The 17,795-nt window shown below is 41.8% G+C and overlaps 1 protein-coding gene across 7 annotated transcripts in view; it reads right to left on the reverse strand.

Moving 5' to 3' along the window:
• Window positions 1-10,984: 10,984 nt before the first annotated feature.
• TCAF1 (TRPM8 channel associated factor 1) overlaps window positions 10,985-17,795 on the reverse strand; it is a 47,803-nt gene continuing 40,992 nt past the window's right edge. For 4 of the 7 annotated variants that reach the window (XM_014858352.3, XM_070515148.1, XM_014858371.3 and 1 more), the window contains exons 8-9: window positions 16,097-16,347; window positions 10,985-13,477 (exon numbers count right to left, since the gene is read on the reverse strand). In XM_014858352.3, the coding sequence (XP_014713838.1) occupies window positions 13,468-13,477; window positions 16,097-16,347 (261 nt within the window). In that variant the 3' untranslated portion in view covers window positions 10,985-13,467. Of the gene's footprint in view, window positions 13,478-16,070; window positions 16,348-17,795 lie in introns of all 7 variants that reach the window. The other 3 variants (XM_070515156.1, XM_070515164.1, XM_044767305.2) reach the window with 1 other exon arrangement.

The raw sequence follows: 17,795 nt of genomic DNA on the forward strand, positions 1-17,795 counted from the left end.
AGTAAACCAGATTCGGGGCAGACAAACCCCCAACAACAACGTAACTCAAGGTCGAGGGGTTGCGGCGGCCCCGCGTGGAATCAGGCTCCCTCCCCTCCGGCCTTGGGGTGCGGCGCCCGGGAACGGCCGCTGCCGCTTCACCGTCGCCGCCGCTTCACCGTCGCCCGGCGGCTCCTGCGTTGAGGGACTGCCCCCTGGTGGTCAGCGCCAGACCATGCACCCCGTGACGGGGAAGATGCGCCGAGGTGGGTGGAGCTCAAGCCACAGAACTGGGTCTGGCCGGGTGCATCACCGGACAGACGCGTCCATGCAGGCTGGTGAAGTTACAGCTAAAGCGATAGAGTAGCTGCTGCTTGAATTTCTCCCGAAGAGAGGTGGGTTGGTGAAAATCAATGTGGAGGAGTACGAGATTTGCCGCGAATCTGATTTTGCACAGCTTTGCACAGCAGATACGCTGTTTTTACATGGATAGAGTTTTGTTTTGTTTTTTGTTTTTAGGAGGAGAGAGAGGATACAGGAAAGCGTAGGGAGATAAGTGTTAGGACTTGAGCGTGATTATGGAGAAGGGGGTTTTAAATCCCTTTTTTCTAAAGCCACCTTTGGGACTGCCGCTGTTTATGCATGTGAGTTATCACACTGTTTATGAAGTTATCCGATGTATCTATTGTTTTAAAAAGTTCATGACTTTCCCTTTATAAGCATTATTTAAAAGCAGCATTTATTGTCACAGCCTTACTGAACTTTAACACGGAGCAGACTCTTCATTCTCTCTTGCCTGGGGGACGGGGGATTGTCAAGGCCAGGCTCTTCACCAGGACTCCAGCCCATTCTCTTTATCAAAATAACAAGCATCTCCTCCAGGATCTTGCTGTCCAGTTCCCTCTCTTTTTGTATTTTTCTTTTCTTTTTTGTAAGGAAGATTGGCCTTGACCTAACATCTATTGCCAATCCTCCTCTTTTTGCTTGAGGAAGACTGCCTCTTAGCTAACATCTGTGCTAATCTTCCTCCACTTTACGTGGGATGCTGCCACACTGTGGCTTGACTGGCAGTGCTAGGTCCCTGCCCAGGATCTGAGCCTGTGAACCCCTCCGGGGCGCCACAGCTGAGCAGGGAACTTAACCACTAGGCCACAGGGCCAGCCTGCTGCTTTTGTATTTTTGTTTTTTATTTCCTTCTGATTTCTTTTCTAGACTAAAAATATACTGTGGTTACACTCTGTTTCTTGCCTCTTTGTATAGAACAGGTCATTTCTTCCCTGCAATTCACCCTGTCCTTTGCCAAGAATGAGGTCCAAACCTTGGCAGTCCAGCTTCTGCTTCTTCCCCTTCTTTTCCTCCCCAAGGTCACCAGTGGACTCCTTCCCGAGTCCAGACTCCATTCTTACCTCCTTACCGTAAGCGCAGAGTTGGCCGTGCTGACTGATCCTTCATTTTCACTCCTTTCTCTTAAACTAACATAATGAGATATTGTTACTATATTTCTCTTTGGAACTTTACCAAAATAGACTATCAGCATTTTAAAGCAGTTTGTTTTTTTCTTTGAGAATGGGGGAACCAGGAATGAAGTGCTGATATTTATTTTAATACGTTGTGAAACGCTTCTTGTTATTGGCTGAATTATGTCACCCCCAAAATTCGTATGTTGAAGTCCCAATCCTCAGCACTTCAGAATGTGACCGTATTTGGAGAGATCTTTAAAGAAGTGGTTAAATTAAAATGAGGCCAATGAGGTGGGGTCCTAATCCACTATTACTGGTCCCTGTAGGAAGAGGAAGAGACACCAGGGATGCCCCTGCACGCAGAGGAAAAGTCACGTGAGGACACAGCAAGAAGGTGAGTGTCCACAAGCCAAGGAGAGGCCGCAGGAGACATCAACCCTGCTGACACCTTGATCTTGGATGTCCAGCCTCTTGAGCTATGAGAAAATAAATTTCTGTTATTTAAGCCAAAGGCAACTCAAAATTACCTAATGAATAAGTTCTAACTACCAGTAAGTTAGTGGTTAAATTAAGATACATCATACAATGGAATACTTTCCAATTGTTAAAAGAAATGAAGTAAATTTGTAAGTCCTAGTGTGGAAAAGTTCAAGTTTAACGTTTAAAATGTGTTGGTTAGTGTGCATATTATCTCATTAATATAGTTAATATGCAGACACATAGCCTCTGTGTGTGTGTGTGTAAAGGCATAGAAAATGTCTTGAAGGATGTCAGAAGAACTTGGTAACTGGAGTTGCCTCTGATAACTGATTCCAGGGTGTTTGTGAATGGAAAAAAGCACTTTTCCTTTTCATCTTCTGTAGTTCCTAACTTGTACTGTTTGTATCATTAAAAACAAAGGAAAACATAAATGTTTCTGGGAAGAAATAGTCACATACCATTTTGGCTAGGAGAAGTTAATAATATCGCAGGTTAAAATCACTAAAATTTTATTCTAGGTGATACCCATAACTAAGAAGCAGGGCATTGGCGGCTCCAGCACAGAGTCAATCCACACCCTCGGGAAGTCCCATGTCCTACCCGCCATGGGCTGTGCTGTCCATTCCTCAATCCATCCTTCTTAGAACTGAACTCTCACCAGGTCCTACTATCTATCTCTTGAAAATCTTTTGTCCCATTTCCACACCTCTGCCCTATATCAAACCTTGGGCATCTCTCCTACTGCAATGGCCCCCACTGAGCTCACTGCACCCGCCCCATACCATTTCTAGTCCACTCTTGACGCTGCAGTTAGTGTTCATTCTGATGTCTCCAGCCCACTTAGGTCTCCAGCCTTATTTAACACTGTGGTTCCTCTTTTCTCCCAGGACTCTAGCTCCATGGGTTTTCTTTAAGTTTACTCAATGTGCAACACTCCTTGCTACCAAAGGGAAATTTCCTTCTCCTAGAAAATGACTCTTTTTTCTTATCTTAGCTCAGTCATTGCTTCCCTAGAAAAGACTTTCCTAGTCTCCAGGCTACACCAAATCCTCCTCCTGACTACACCAAATCCCTCTGCTGCTTAGTTCTTATCCAAGAGGTAATTTTACATGTATTTGTGTGATCATTTGATTGATGTTGGTCTCTCTCATAGGCTCTCATGCTATGAGTGTAGAGTCTCTCCCCCTTGCCCACCATTTGGTCCTCCTCCTGGTTTCATTCGTGGCATGCAGTAAGCTTTAGTTTCTTAAGAAATACATAAATATATATTAAATAAATTAACATGTATATAGTGAATGTTCAAGAGATGTCCGTTGAATTAGTGAGTAGATAACTGAGTCTTTCGGGGCCTACTGGAAACCTCTTTGGCAGAGGACCAAATGCAGTCAGGTTTCAGAAAGAAAGAGCAAGGAGAAGCCTACACAAGGGAGGTACTTTGGATAAGACCTATCAGAATTTCATACTAGGAAACAACAGAACTTCGGGAAGCAAAATGGAAGAGAGACACTGATGAAGTGGTCAGGAAAGTTCCATGTCAAATGCTGAATTCAGAGTCTCTTTTGTGTGTTTGTGCTCTTGGGTTTTAATGAGTCTTTACCTATGGCAATCTCACTCTTTATGTAAAGTACTACTATTGTTCTAGAACACTCCTGAGAGTACTTTGGTGTTGATAGAAGAAAGGGCTTCCCACAAAAGTGATTTTTCCTGGGTCAGAGAGCAGAAGCAGACCTGCCATCACGAAGGTACCTGCATTTGGGAGCAGGAGTTGACTGAAGAATGGAAACCAAACAACCGAGGGCACAGTGTAAAGGTCCATTAAAAACCTAGGAAGTGACAGATGGTGACCCACATGGGACTGACTAAAGGGTCATTGCTCCTGTGCAGACCTCAGATCCTTCCTCCCACCTAGGAGAAAACAGACTACTCCATGAGAGTCAGTACGTTCTCACTGGGCACATGTCCTATGAGGCACTCCGGGACATGGAGATGATACTACTGTCAGTAAGTCTACAGAGGAGAGGAAATGTGAGACAACTGTAGCATCAGATGGATTTATGTAAGTGCCAAAATTGACTGCAAATTAAGTGCGAGGGAACAGAAAGGAGGAAGCAATTATTTCTAATCAAGATATCAGAGATGAACTTACAGAGAAAATGACAGTAAAACAGCTCTGAAAAATATATGTGATCTTTGTGGGCAGAGAAGAGTGGAGGGCACAGAAGATGAGGCTCTATCATAGTCTACAGCATGGGGACGTGAATGTGAAAAGCTTGATTAGAGAAAGACTAAATGTTGATTGTGCCTGAAACTTGTTAACAGGACTTGCACAGTGCTGGCTCTGAAAGAGGCATTTGGGCCAGGTTTTGAAGGAGTTTAGCTGTCATACTAAGGAGTTTGGATTGTAGTCTATAGTCTGGAGGAAGGTTTTTAAGAAATGCCATGTGGGAAACACTGAGATTACCTCCTCAACATTTATGTCCTACCCCACCTCCGCTGTCCTTTCTAACCAAATCCAAATTTTGCTCCGATAATCCACCTTTCCCCATTTTCAGGGGACAATGAAGTCATCTTCAGTTCCAAGGATAGATATGTATTAGCTTAAGGCAAGCATGCTAATCCATACCTTTTGCACAGCAACTTTCTGAGTTATACATAATAAATGTAAACACTATGATGGATAATTGTCCAGCATATGCAAGAGGCATATGCAGAATAACAGAATTGTGATTGTTACCAGTGGTACATCATCCATTTTTGTCAAATAAAGGGAAATCCCTGCAGTAATTCTAGTTTTTCATGAAGCAAAATGCAAGGGTTACTTCATACATATGCTTTCCAGTTATCTGCGAGCATCAACAGTCACAGGCCTCCTTCAATTATTTTTAGTTACGAGTTAAATTTAATGTGGTCCTATATATCCTTTCCTTGAGGGGCCTCAAGAATCTAGAAAGGATTAAGCACCTTCTAATTTAGGAATAGAGGTGGATGAATCCAGCTATGTGCATTTACTGGTATGAGTCACTGGGGAGGTTTACTAAGTCACTATTTAAGATGATCCAGAACAGGTGTCTACAGCTGTTTTAAGAATAAGTGCTCTGGTGGCCGTGAAAATGCTCCGCTTAGATCTCCAACTCAGGGAGCGGGTATGTAATTGACAGACGGCCCCAGGTGGTGCCCTATGGAATCCTTGGTGCCAAGGCCATGCTGCCCAGGGGCTTCTCCTGGCCCGTGATTAAGAATGGCAGAGGTACTAAGGCAGCCCCATTCTTGGAAGACACAGGACTCTTCTGATGAGTGACTTTGGCTCAAGGACTCTCTCTTGGCCTTGGCCAACTTTCTGAACCCAACATTGCAGTGTAAGCCTTTCCTTCCTCCACTCTCTGCTTCACAAGGTTAAACCTACATCACAGTCTGATGGCTCTCCCACCCTCCTCTGGGTCCCTCTCCATTTTCTCTCATAGGTGTTTCCCTTAGTCTCTTTACATCTGATCACATCTTGGCTTCTGCCTCTTGGAGGATTTGGGTCAACACAAGTACTATTATAATTTTATCTCCTTACGTTAAAATGCTCAAATGTATTTATTGAAATTGTGTTGTAGTGGGAGTAAAGGGCAAAGTAATTAACTTGAGAGTATTTGTGAAAGCCTCATCAGCTACATTTTTTATTCTTTCTTTTTTTGGTGAGGCAGATTGGCCCTGAGCTAACATCTGTGCCAATCTTTATTTTTCTGTGTGTGGGACACCACCAGCATGGCTTGATGAGTGGTGTGTCGGTCCAGGCCTGGGATCTGAACTTGCGAACCCCAGGCCCCCGAAGCAGAGTGTGCAAACTTAACCACTATGTCCCAGGCTGGCCCCTACATTTTTCATTCTTTAGTGCATGTATGATAACCTTTATTCAAATTATAGCATGGTCTATCTCCAAGGGCAAGTTCCTGCCTGCCTATTTATTTAAAGCAGTGAAGCTGGAGTTTGCTGTTCTCTTGACATGTGGCCAGCCCCAACTCAGAGTTATACAAGCTTTTAAATTCTCTTTTGGTGTACCTGTGAAATTAACCTGGGTCTATATTTTCTTTTTGGATCATAAGTGTGTGGAGCATATGTGGTAGGAGCCAGTAATATTCCAATCACAGGGGACGTCTTGGAACATAGCATTACCACTCCAGGGTGATCCATGCTGAAACCTTCTTCCTCCAGTAAGGAACGATAGGGGTCTTCTTACATTTCTAAATTCCTCCCATCTCCAAGTCAGATACAGACTTTGGTTTTGTACTGAAGACTTCAGTCACCAGGAGCAAGTGGAGCTGACAGCCCAAGTCTTAGAGTGGATGTCTTTCCTCTGGCTCTGAAATATCAGACCCCTCGGTAGGCACAGAACAGATCCAATTTCCTATAATTGCACCCACACCAGTGTGGTTTATGTATCTTCAGGCACAAACTCACAAGGGTTGCAGATATCAAGATGCCAGAGGGGCTAACATATGGCAATTGGGAGTCATGGAAGGCCAGTGTCTCTACAACATTCCTATAGAGAAAGAGTTTGTCAAAGTTCCTAGTCCTATGGGGCCAGTAACATTATTTTTTATTGTTTTCTGCAAATGTAAACAATTATTTCCAAACTGATTTATTCCAAAGTTCCTGTGACATCAAGGTCTTCCTTCTCAAGGCTTTCCGTTTTATATTGAGACTTGTGATCTAAAGGGTCTTTTAGTGTTGAGGTCGAATGGACATCATTCAGCTTAATGGGGGAAAGGAGGATGTGGAGTGGGAAGCCAAGAATAACTGAGTCTAAGTTTCCCACTACTCTCTACACATTTGTCCTGATGGACATCAATATATGAGACTAAAACTTTCATTGCTGTCCAAATTTAGTCAGTTGTTTCCAGATCAATTTTCTCCTTATGAATTTGGTTCCAAATTTCATTTGTTACTGGATCTATCAGAGGCCCAGAAATGAGTATATAAAAGAATAGTCATATCTCCATTCAGTACCTTTGGTAGAGGCCACAGCAGCCACTGAGAAGAGCCCCCTTTACTTTTTATAGAAAAATTTCAAGGGGGGAGAAGCTGCAAAATTTACTGTGAAATGTGCCTTCACTTTGAAGTTTGAGGAGAGAGATCCACAAGTTGTGAGTTTCTGTTAGGTAAATGGCTCCTATCAGAAGGTTAAGGTCAGAAATCTGTGATCTAGAGTTACATCTGAGAAAGTAGCTACTGACTATTACAGGGATGAAACTCATGTCTGTCATGCTGCTCTCAACAGGCTGGGTATCATTTTACTCTTTGCCTTAAATTATCTGCCTGGTTGGCTCCATCATTTTCTTCAAGAACTTGCTCAAACGTCACTTTATCAGAGCAGCTTTCCTCCCTACATAAAATAGCAAATATACCCCTTGTCTAGTCCCCTACTCCAGAACTCTCTCTTCCCCATCACTTCTTAGTTTTATACACCTTCAAGGTACTTATCATACCTGATATATGTTTGTTTTTCATTTATGTTCAAACTGGAACATAAACACTTTGATGGTAGGAGCTTTATTATGTTTATCTTATATTTCCAGATCCTATAACAATAACTAGTGTTGTAGGAGGTTTTCAAGAAATTCTTATTAAGTAAACTTTTTAGTGACTTGATAACTAGACTGGAAGATGATGCCCAAATGTGGGATATGCATCTTACAGAAGCCAAAATTTTATGATTTTATGAATACTTAAGAAACATGTTATGAAAGATTTTTAAGAGGGCAGATAAAACAGGAAGGACTTTAACTTAACTTGGGAAAGTATTTTCTAGGGGCTTCATCTAGTTTTGTGCTAAGAAAAAAATATTTAAAATCTGGGTGAGGCCACAGAACTTTACTACCTTAATCTCCTATCTCACAGAGATCATAAATTCAATGGGGGAAGTTTGAGCACTGGCAAAAATGGTTTATGCTATCCCTTTCATCAAAGAACTATATATCTAATGGAGGCATCTCTCAGTTTCCGTTTTAAATTTTAATTCCATCTGTGTGGCCCAATTATAGCAGTTAGCAAGTGCACTTACACAGATTGTGGAGGTATATAGTTACTCCTCCTAGGTAAAAGCAACCTGTTACCCTAATTCCTACTTCCTCTTCCTCCTAGGAATGGCTCAGGGAATGTACGTTTCAGAAGGATTTGGGGACTTTCAGACAATAACGAAGTGACACATAAGTATTGATACAAGGTCTCGTCTTCATTTTGGATTACAACCAAGACGTCTACCAAGTCTAGGGGATCATTAGGGACCCATCCTTTCCCTGGGTACCTCTTGTGTACCTTGCAATATTCACTTTTTTCCTCACTTTTTCCATTATGCTCAGTCAAGAGAAGTGCAGATTTTAATCTTCTGTGAGAGGAACAATGGCTCTTCCTCTATTCTTTCAGAATGAGAAAGGAAAAAAAGCAGCCCCTGCGATCCAGGAACTTGTCTGATACTCTCTGCTGGGCCATGTTGTTCTCCTCTTGTACATAATTTCACAGAACACCAACCTCAGACAAAGTGACTCTGAGACCACGATAAAGTGAGACAAAAACAAGGTCTCTGGGCAGCCACAGATTACCAAACATCCCTCTCTCTTGTCTAAGGTAACTGCTGCTTTTTTTAGAAAAACCATTACACCTTTAGTCAGCCCTCCTTATAGATGAGATTTACTGAGATAATCATAGAATTGCCTTTGCGTCTTGACAGCATCCAATCCAGAACAAAGCCTTATTTCCTCAGACCCTCCCCAAATTTATCCACCCAAAGCCCAAATCCTATAATAGGTTCTTTTTAACACCCTTTTACTGCATGCTCTCAGCTGCCTGGGGTGTGAGGTTTTTCCCTGAGCTGAAATGAGAAATAAATCCAGCTGGTTCTACTACAGGATGTTCCTGGCGGTCTTTGGCTGGAGGGCATTAATAACATCATCTGTTATCCCTGAGGATATCCTCTCCTCCTCATCCCATTAAAAGCCCTCCTTTATCCAGTACCAGAGATCCACTGGGCTTTATCCTAAACTCATTCCAACATCACTGACATTGAGTCAGCTGTTTGCCCCTTGATAGTTGATCTCAGAGTTTCTTATGAGGACCTGAGATTTAAGCCTGCTTTAAGTTTGTTCCCACTAAACAAGCTCATAGTGCCAACTGTCCTGTGATTAAATGTCAACAGCCTTAATTAAGGCTTATTATTGTGTCCTTTTTAACAGTTTGGGAGAGTTGCCTCTCCCATCCCTATTACCTTGATGGCGGGTAGGGAAGAGTTTATGACCTCTTTTCAGGTTCTTGGCTCCTGTTTAACGCACATACTTCACAGATCAGGACCAGGCACAGGTACAGCCTACTGTGTGTACTTGGGCCCTGGACACAGGTTGTGTTGAGGAAAGGCACATGTCTTTGCCCTGTGGGGCCTTTGCTGGACCCCTTGATCTGTTTTTACATTGTACGTTTGATCATTTTGCCCTTTTTTTGTCCTCCCACCCTTTCAGCACTATCTCAGATCTCAAATTATACTAAATAATTTTGGCAATCTGTGAAAGTGAGTTATATGTCAAAATTTAGGTAGTTCATGGAAAGAAATTTTTAGTACTTACACGTACATATTTCTTAAATAGTTATATATGTTTGAGTTTCTTTAGTTCAGGTGAATAGAACACTTTAATGGCCCTCAATTGCATACATCTGTATTAACATAATCCTTGGCTCCTAATACTGTCATCACTGGTCAATGTATATACCTTGTTTTTAATTTACTCATTCATTTATTCTATTTATTTCTAATATAATGAACCACCCAACAAGAAGACAGAACATTGACAATAACTTAAACCACCCAAGCTTTCCAACCAAAGAAATGCTTCTTCTTTATAGCATTCAAATGCACAAGAATCCAAATGCATAAGTAGCATTTCTATTAGCTCACTTGAATTAGTGGAGTTTTTTGTGTGTGTGTAGTTAGAAGATCTCTGAAAAGTTAAGAATCACCCACCACACCTTCTCTACCACACTTGGAAGACTGACCCCAACGATGTGGGTCAAAGAAGGAAATCCTTTTCAAAATGGAAGCAAAGCAGGGGTCCAAAAGCTTTGAAGGAATATAGAACATAGGAGTGAAGTAGTCTTGAAAGAAGGGACAGGGTGTGCTACTTTCATCAGCAAAAACAGTCAACATCTAAGGCCATATCTGGTTACCTATTGGCCTGCTAGGCACATACATTAGGTGAGGTTATAACATCAGGAAGGGACATTGGTTTAGGGACTAAGTATATCAGAGATCGATCTCATGAAGGGGAGATACGACGGATTTCCAATAAATGCAGCTGTTGAAGATTAGCTGTAAGGCCGATACTCATCAGAGAGCTTGCTGGCCTTGGGACTTAGACAACAATAGAAAGTAAACTGATGCAGTAAAGAAGGGCCAGCAAGAGACTAGGAATAGCAGAACACAAGAAACCTGGGAGCCCAGAGATTTCCACTAGATAGTTGACTGTTTCTCCCAAATACAGAGAAAGAATAGCTGAAAACAGATGATGATGTTCAGGCAAAGTGCAAAGAATGTACCAAGGAGGCTGACACGTGGAGGAAAATTCTCTGACACCACCTGGCCTCATTTAAGAGTAAAACATTAAAACTGGCAAATGAATAGGAGTGCAGGAAAGCTTACGGCTCCATTATGGTCTTGAAATGCTTCCTGGGATAGGCACAAATATCACATGCCTTCTTGGAAAGAACATTAGTTGGAAATCTTCATGCAGCACCCTAGTGGGCATTCATTCACTCCACATGCATTGAAAACCTACTAGACAGTAAACTTAATCACCATGACAGACACATGGTGAGATCCGAGGCAGAAGTTGCTTTTTGTGGAACACCTGTAAAAACAAGAGAAGGTGAGGTACATTTGACTAGCTGGAGGATATTTAGTGTGGCTAGAATTAGAGAGTAATGGGGAGATACGATGAGCCTGGACACATCAGGTGGATCCAAATACCTGAGGGCCTTGTAAGCCATTTTAAGGGTTTCGGTTGGACTGCTTCTTAGTCAATATGAAACCACTGAAGGATTTTTATTTGAGTTTATTAAAAATTTTTTGAATACATGCACAAGGTAAAAAATTAAATAGTACAGGACTTAAAATCAAAAACACGGTTCCCCTCTCCCCTCCCCCGGCTTTTTAACTCTAGTCCCATTCCCTAGAGGCAAAGCATTTAACAATTGCTATTTTTAGATCTTTTGATAACTAACTTCCTAACATTAAATAATATGTTTCAACAATAATTTGACTTATTAACTTTAGATAATCTTTAATAATTCCTCATTACAAAAGATAAGGATCTAACTTACACCATCCCCACCTTTGCCTATCCTGTCCCCGATTTTTGATAGATATGTCATTTTTAATACTTCCATTGGCTTGATTTATAGCTTTGAACAGTATGCCAATCCTCTTGTTCTTGTTCCATCAACTTTAGACTTTCTTCTTTCATCCCCACTTTGAATAGGTAAGTAGCCCTCCTCTTCCTTCTACCTCTCTCCCTCCAACTAATTGTCAACCTCTTTCTGCTCTCTTTTTCCTTAACTTCTCAGGATTAATTACTTTCAATTTCAGTTCTGAATAAAAAATTTAAGCCTTTCATGTTTGTCTATCGGCTGATCAGAACACTGAACACCAATAAATAGCATCTACATTATTCTGGCTATGTAAATACTGTTTACTGAGAGCCAAGTAGAAGCTAAGATATTTTCTTCCACATACATCCAATGCCATGATGCTTGTGCCACCTGAAAGGAAACATACCCACCGCCAATGTCAAATCAAAACACATTCCATGAGCATTTTTTGTGTTTGTTTTATAATTGGACCTGAATTTCTTAACATAATTTTGTTTTGCCTTTCTTTATTGTTGACTAAAGAATGCAGGTCTTCCATATTCCCATTCAGCTTCTCAATGATACTGTGTATGGCACAGAATGCAGATTCTTCCCAGAGAGCCTGAGACTGTGCATTCTCATCTGAAATGGGTCTGCTGGATATCTGTCACTCTAGAGTGAGAGACATCTGGGTGAGATCCACTGTTTTCTGGATTCCATTTCTTCCTTTTTCCTGGTTTCCATCCTCATTTTGCTGGAGAACTTCCTCAAGGTACCTCCTCAATAAGGGTGCAAAGGAGGCAGACTTTCTGAAAACTTGCATGTCAGAAAATGTCTTTATTTTGACTTGCCTCTTGACAGTTTGGCTTGCTATGGAATTCTGGGTACACAAATTTTCTGTAAGATCTGTGAAGATATTGCTCCACTGCCCTTTCAATGTTGTTAAAAAATCTGCTGTCAGTCTATTTCTCATGCCTTTTTAGTTGAGCTAATGATGGTGACCTAATTTTACCTTCTCTCGGGGTACTTTTAATGTCTTCCCTCCATCCTTAATATTCCAAAATTTCACAAGACTATGTCTAGATGTAGGTTGTACTGGGGCCCCCTGTTCTTCTGTTTTCAATCCTTTTCCTCTTCATCTCTTCACTTATATTTTCTATGTTCTCTCTTCCAGAAACTCCTAATGGTTAGATATTGATTGTCTATGTCTCTTTCCTTTCTTCATATTTTCTGCTCTATCTTTTTGCTCTCTGTCTAGGGAGATTCCCTCAACTTTATCTTCCAGCTTGTCTACTGGATATTTTTGGCAGTTTTATTTCATTTTCAAAGGGTTATTCTTATTCTCAGTTTTTCCTTTCTTGTAGCATCCTGTTTTCATTTGACAAATGCACCTCAGAGCTCTCTGAAGATATGGTTAGATTTTTAAATTGTTTTTTCCATGTTAACTTTGTTTCCTCCAGAGTTTGTTGTATTTTCAATTGTCCTAATTCTAATTTGCTATTTTCCTTACGTGCTTCTCCCCTGGCCTGCCCTATCCCGCTAGATGCCCAGTGTCTGAGAATTCCTAGCTGACCGTTTGCATTTAAGAATCAGAATAAGTGAGGACTTTGATAGGAGCTGGTGTGGGTTTCCTCTGTTCTTGTATGGTTGGGTCTATTTCTTCTATTTCTCCAGTAAGCCTCTTCTAAGACTAGAAGCACTTGTGTACTGAAGGAGGGGTTTTAACTGTCAGAGAATTAGCTAATAGGCTAGGGGGGGGTCACTTATTTCCACGAAAAGCGAAATTTGATTCTGCTGCACCAACTCCTACCTCCTCAGGCAGTTTGTTCAATTCCGTTACACAAACAATAACAATAACAACAACAACAACATATTTTTAACTGGCAGCAACTGTAGACTGCTGTGTTCTGTGTACAAGGGTTGGGGTGGAATGGGATGGGGTTCAATTTTACAACTGGCATAATTCTTTAGCAGACAGACTTTTCAGGTGCCCAAGTCTCTTTGGGGTTATCTTGTCCTGTCTGAAGGGTGCCTTCACTTTCCTTCATTATCATGCTTCATCTATTTTCTCTCTTCCAGAAATGTGTTGAGATCCTCTTCACTTATATCCAAATCCGTTCATGTTTCTTTGCTGAGATGTGTCAATTCTCTTTTGCATTTCTTGACTTCCGTTTCAGTGGGGCCTGGAGAGGGAGGGGAGGTAAACTTACATATTCAGTGCATCATCTTAAATTCAAAGTCCCACTGGATGCTTTTAGACAGGGGAGTGACATGGATAGCTCTACATTTTTAGAAGATCCCCGGGGCTGTACTGCTGAAAGTGGATTAACAACGGCCAGAAAGGATACAAATATTATTCTAAATGACTGAGAATCTAATTTCCCCTCTGAGAACATGCACTGTCTGGGACATTGGGGAGTCAGACACTTTACGAAAATAACCCATGATTCAAAATCCAATAAGCTAGCAAAAGGCTTTCATGGTGCCCTAGAGAAAATGACTGGAACCTGAATAAGCCAGAACCTAAAAGAATTGCATGATGCTAAAGGGTCACCCCAGCACTGTCTATTGGGAAGCACTTCAGGTGCCTAGCTCAAATTCTTCCTTTGCACTGGCATTTGGGATAAACAAAGAGACTTTTTGTTGTGATAAAATTAGATAAGGGGTAAGTACAAGCAGCCAAAGCTCTGGCAGGTAGGGACATAGAGGTCCCTCTGTTTGTTGCTTGGTTTCTTCATTCACTCATTTATTTGGTTATTCAAAGCACGGTAGTTACTAATACCCATTCTGTAATCAGAATGCCTGGGTTCAAACCCCAGCTCCCCCACTTATTAGCAACGTAGCCTTAGGCAATTTACTTGATCTCCATAAAATTCAGTTCACTAATTCCTAAAATGGGAATGATAAATTTCCATCTCATAAGATTATCGTGAAGATTAAATAAAACCATCTATAGAAAGGAACCAGTACAATACTTGGCATACTCAACACTCCATTAATTGATAGTAATTATTTTAAATGTTGAATGAATATTCAACATCTATGTTTAAAACATCTAGATGACAGATATTCAATAAGGGAAAATAATTCTAGATTGAGAAATGACATGATAAAGGAATCCAAAGAAAAACAACATCTAGGTCAAATATTATTGTCTATGCATCTACCCAACTGCCAATAAAACAAATAAAATGATGTTTTAATATAACCAAGTAAAAAGAAGTTAGCTAAAGGAAAACTTGCTGGATGTATACAACATTAATCCTACAGCCCCAACTCACAGTTAAAACTACAAAGAAATGGGAGGTTCTGAATAAGATTACAAGAAAACCTAAGAAAATCTTTGAATGTGTTACAACTAGATGAAATTTGGGTCGGCTGTATGCAATTAGCTTGTTGCAAAGTAAAGATTTCTACATGTGTGAGGACTGAATCTGCCAAAACGAAAACTCTTGACAGTGACAGGATCTGTGTCACTATAGAAATATAAACACCATCACTAAGCCGAATGCCCATCATTCACTAAAGACAAACACCCTCATGGAATTATTCTGGTTTCTCAAGTGACTTCCACTCTTGATTTAATTAAAGAAGGAATTTTACCTGAAAGAGAATTGAATAAAGAGACCAAACCCCAAGTAGCTTTTAAGACCCCACTGTGAATTTAGAGCCCTTCCTTTAGATTTATAAAGTGAACATACCAGAATCCTTTCAGAGGTTGGTGTATAAAGGACAGGATGGGATAGGATTAATGACACTGCCTCTGTAAATGCCATCTAAAAGCGAAGTCTAGCTTTAAAATGACATTGAGTTATTAAATAACAATAATGACAGCTAACATTTTTCTCAGTACCTACTAACTAGCACATACTATTCTAGTCACTTTTAGCTGTACTGATTTAATCCTCACAATAATCCTATGAAATAGATCCCACTTTACAGGTGAGGAAATCGATTTGCCGAGAAGTTAAGCAACTTGTCCAGCATCATACCACCAATAGGTGAAGGAACTGGGATTTGACACAGCGAGTCAGTGTGAGAGATGATGATCATAACCTCTAGGCTGTGGCAAGAGAATGAGAAGGAGCACGCTCCCTACTCTGTGCACCAGCACAAAATAAAACAGTCCCTTAGAGTGGGTGCACCGTATTCACAAACCTCTTTAGAATTATCAATCTGAGTCTTCATAACTCTGTGAGCCACGGATTTTTATCCTCATCTCACACACAGAAATGGGAGTACAGACATAAAATGACTTTCCCAAGAGCTAACCCTAGCTATGGGCTCTTTCTCGCACATCAGATTGCTTTTCAAGCTCTTTGAAGACCACTCAAGACGCCAAGTATACAAGCCATCAGGGAGCTGGTCTGGTTATCGTGTTAAATTTCTGTTTCAGTTGGATTCTGTGGTCAGAGTTTTTAGAACTACTGATTAAAAATAAAAGCCCAGAGAGCCCTCAGGATGCCAGGATGAGAACTACCCTCTATGGACTATGGCCCATGATGGTTGAAGCAAGGGGTGTCATAGAAGCAGGTGCCGAAGCTCTCAGAACTGGGCCGATATAGCTCAGAGCAGAGGAACAAGACTCATCCACACAAGGCCCTGCTCCTGAGAAATTCTGATTCCCCTTTTTGCTTTGTTCTTAACCCACTTCCTAGACACAGAACTATGCAATAGGACCCAGGGCCAATGAGCTGGGGGACAAGGCTAGAACCCTAAGAGACAGAGGTCGAGGAGTGAATCCCCATCTCTGCCTACCTCCCCAAACCTCTCTACCTGCCACCTCGCTGGGCACTCCTTACATCTGTGTGAGGAGGTATAATTTCATAATATTTTCCTTCCATTCAGGCAGATAGGCCAGGCTGGTAGCCACTTCCTTCTGGATAGGCCAGGCCCAGGCCTCAAAGAAGGGAGCCAGATTCTTCTGCACTTGGTGGGAGAACATCTTCACCCACAGATTCATTTTGTCAACATTGTCTGTGGGCAAGTTGGTCTGGTTCCGATACTCGGTGAAGAGACGGATGAATGGCTCCCACCCAAAGGCCTCCTGGAGCTGGAAGAGAAAGCAGCAATAGGATGAGACACTTCATCTATAAAAAGAAGATGCAACAAACACTCTAATCAAGGAACTGAAAGCATTTAACTCTTCGGACGCTGCTTTCATATCACTGCCCCCTCTCCTGTTTACCTGCTGGCCCTACATGCTGCTCTTGCATATTCTAATCTTAAGAAGGGTCTCTGAGCTAGCACAGTGCTTGACAAAAACGGACACTCCATAAATGATGTTGCGGTCATAACTGCCATGATTATTATCAGTATTTACCACCAATTGCATTATTCATATATCTCACTAGATTATGAAAGTGGTGATCGGATATTACACAAGGCTTCAAAACGAGCTGAAGTGAGAAAAACCTTACCTCTTTCATAGTTGCAAATTTAAACCCCAATAACTGGGGAACTCCTACTCTTATTGTGACACAATCCTCATTAATCATAGGTCTGTGTGAATTTGCAAGGCTACTAAAATTGCCTTTGGGGAAAAAGGTGAGTCCAGTAGAGGCAGAAGACTATGTAAAGTCTAGAATTAAGAGTAAGGCATAATTTTAGAAAAAGGCAGCCATCCTGAGGCCACTGGAAGCAGCCCACGTTAGGCTGTGTTATGGACCTTTAGGGTTGAGAGGGACGTTGGCAGTTCCCGAGACCAACCTCAACTTGATCTCACAGATGAGGAGCTTCTATCCCTGGGATGAAGCAGCCCCAACGACAAGGTTAGAGTAGAGTCGCCCTGGGGGTTTCACTGTCATTCTCGTGGCAGTGGGAATGAGCAGAGAGGAACTCAGGCAGGCAGAAGAACCAGAATAGAGTGCGCCTGGCCTGAGAGTGAGTTCCAGAATCCCAGGTGATGACACTCTCCACAGTGAGCTGGGAATGGATCCAGGGACTCAGGGGGACGGACGTGGGGTGCTGAATGATAATTCAAAGGCAAAGGCAACCTCCATGTCCAGGCCAGTGAGGAATCCTGGGTTGCCTACAAGGTGGAACCCGAGGCACTGCCAAGTCATGATGAGGACATGGTATACTCATCTAAGGAAAAAACATAGGTCCTATCCCATGTATTGAGTATGTGTGTAGGGGTAGTTTGGTTTTAGACAGTTATTAAATAGCATAGTTTGGCTTCAATCTCAGGTCTGTCTGTGTTTAAAGCCGGTGATCGTAATTATATTTATACTACATTTGCCTCCAAAATTTTTTAACCTTTCTTAGTGCTTTCTGCCTAGTCTCACGAATCTCTTCAAAATCATGGGGTGAGGGTGGGGCTGAGGCAATTAAGGCCACTTTAGAATCATGCTAAGTGATGCACTGAGAGGCATCATCACATAGGACTGTCACATGGCTTTGTCAGGGTCTCCCGAGGCCTCGTGTGGGAGACGGCCATAGTGGAAGGACTCCTGGGTCACTAGACCACCACGTAACAATGCTGCTCTGGTGAGCCCCACA

The sequence above is a fragment of the Equus asinus genome, chromosome 1 (assembly GCF_041296235.1).
Source record: "Equus asinus isolate D_3611 breed Donkey chromosome 1, EquAss-T2T_v2, whole genome shotgun sequence".
NCBI lineage: Eukaryota > Metazoa > Chordata > Mammalia > Perissodactyla > Equidae > Equus > Equus asinus.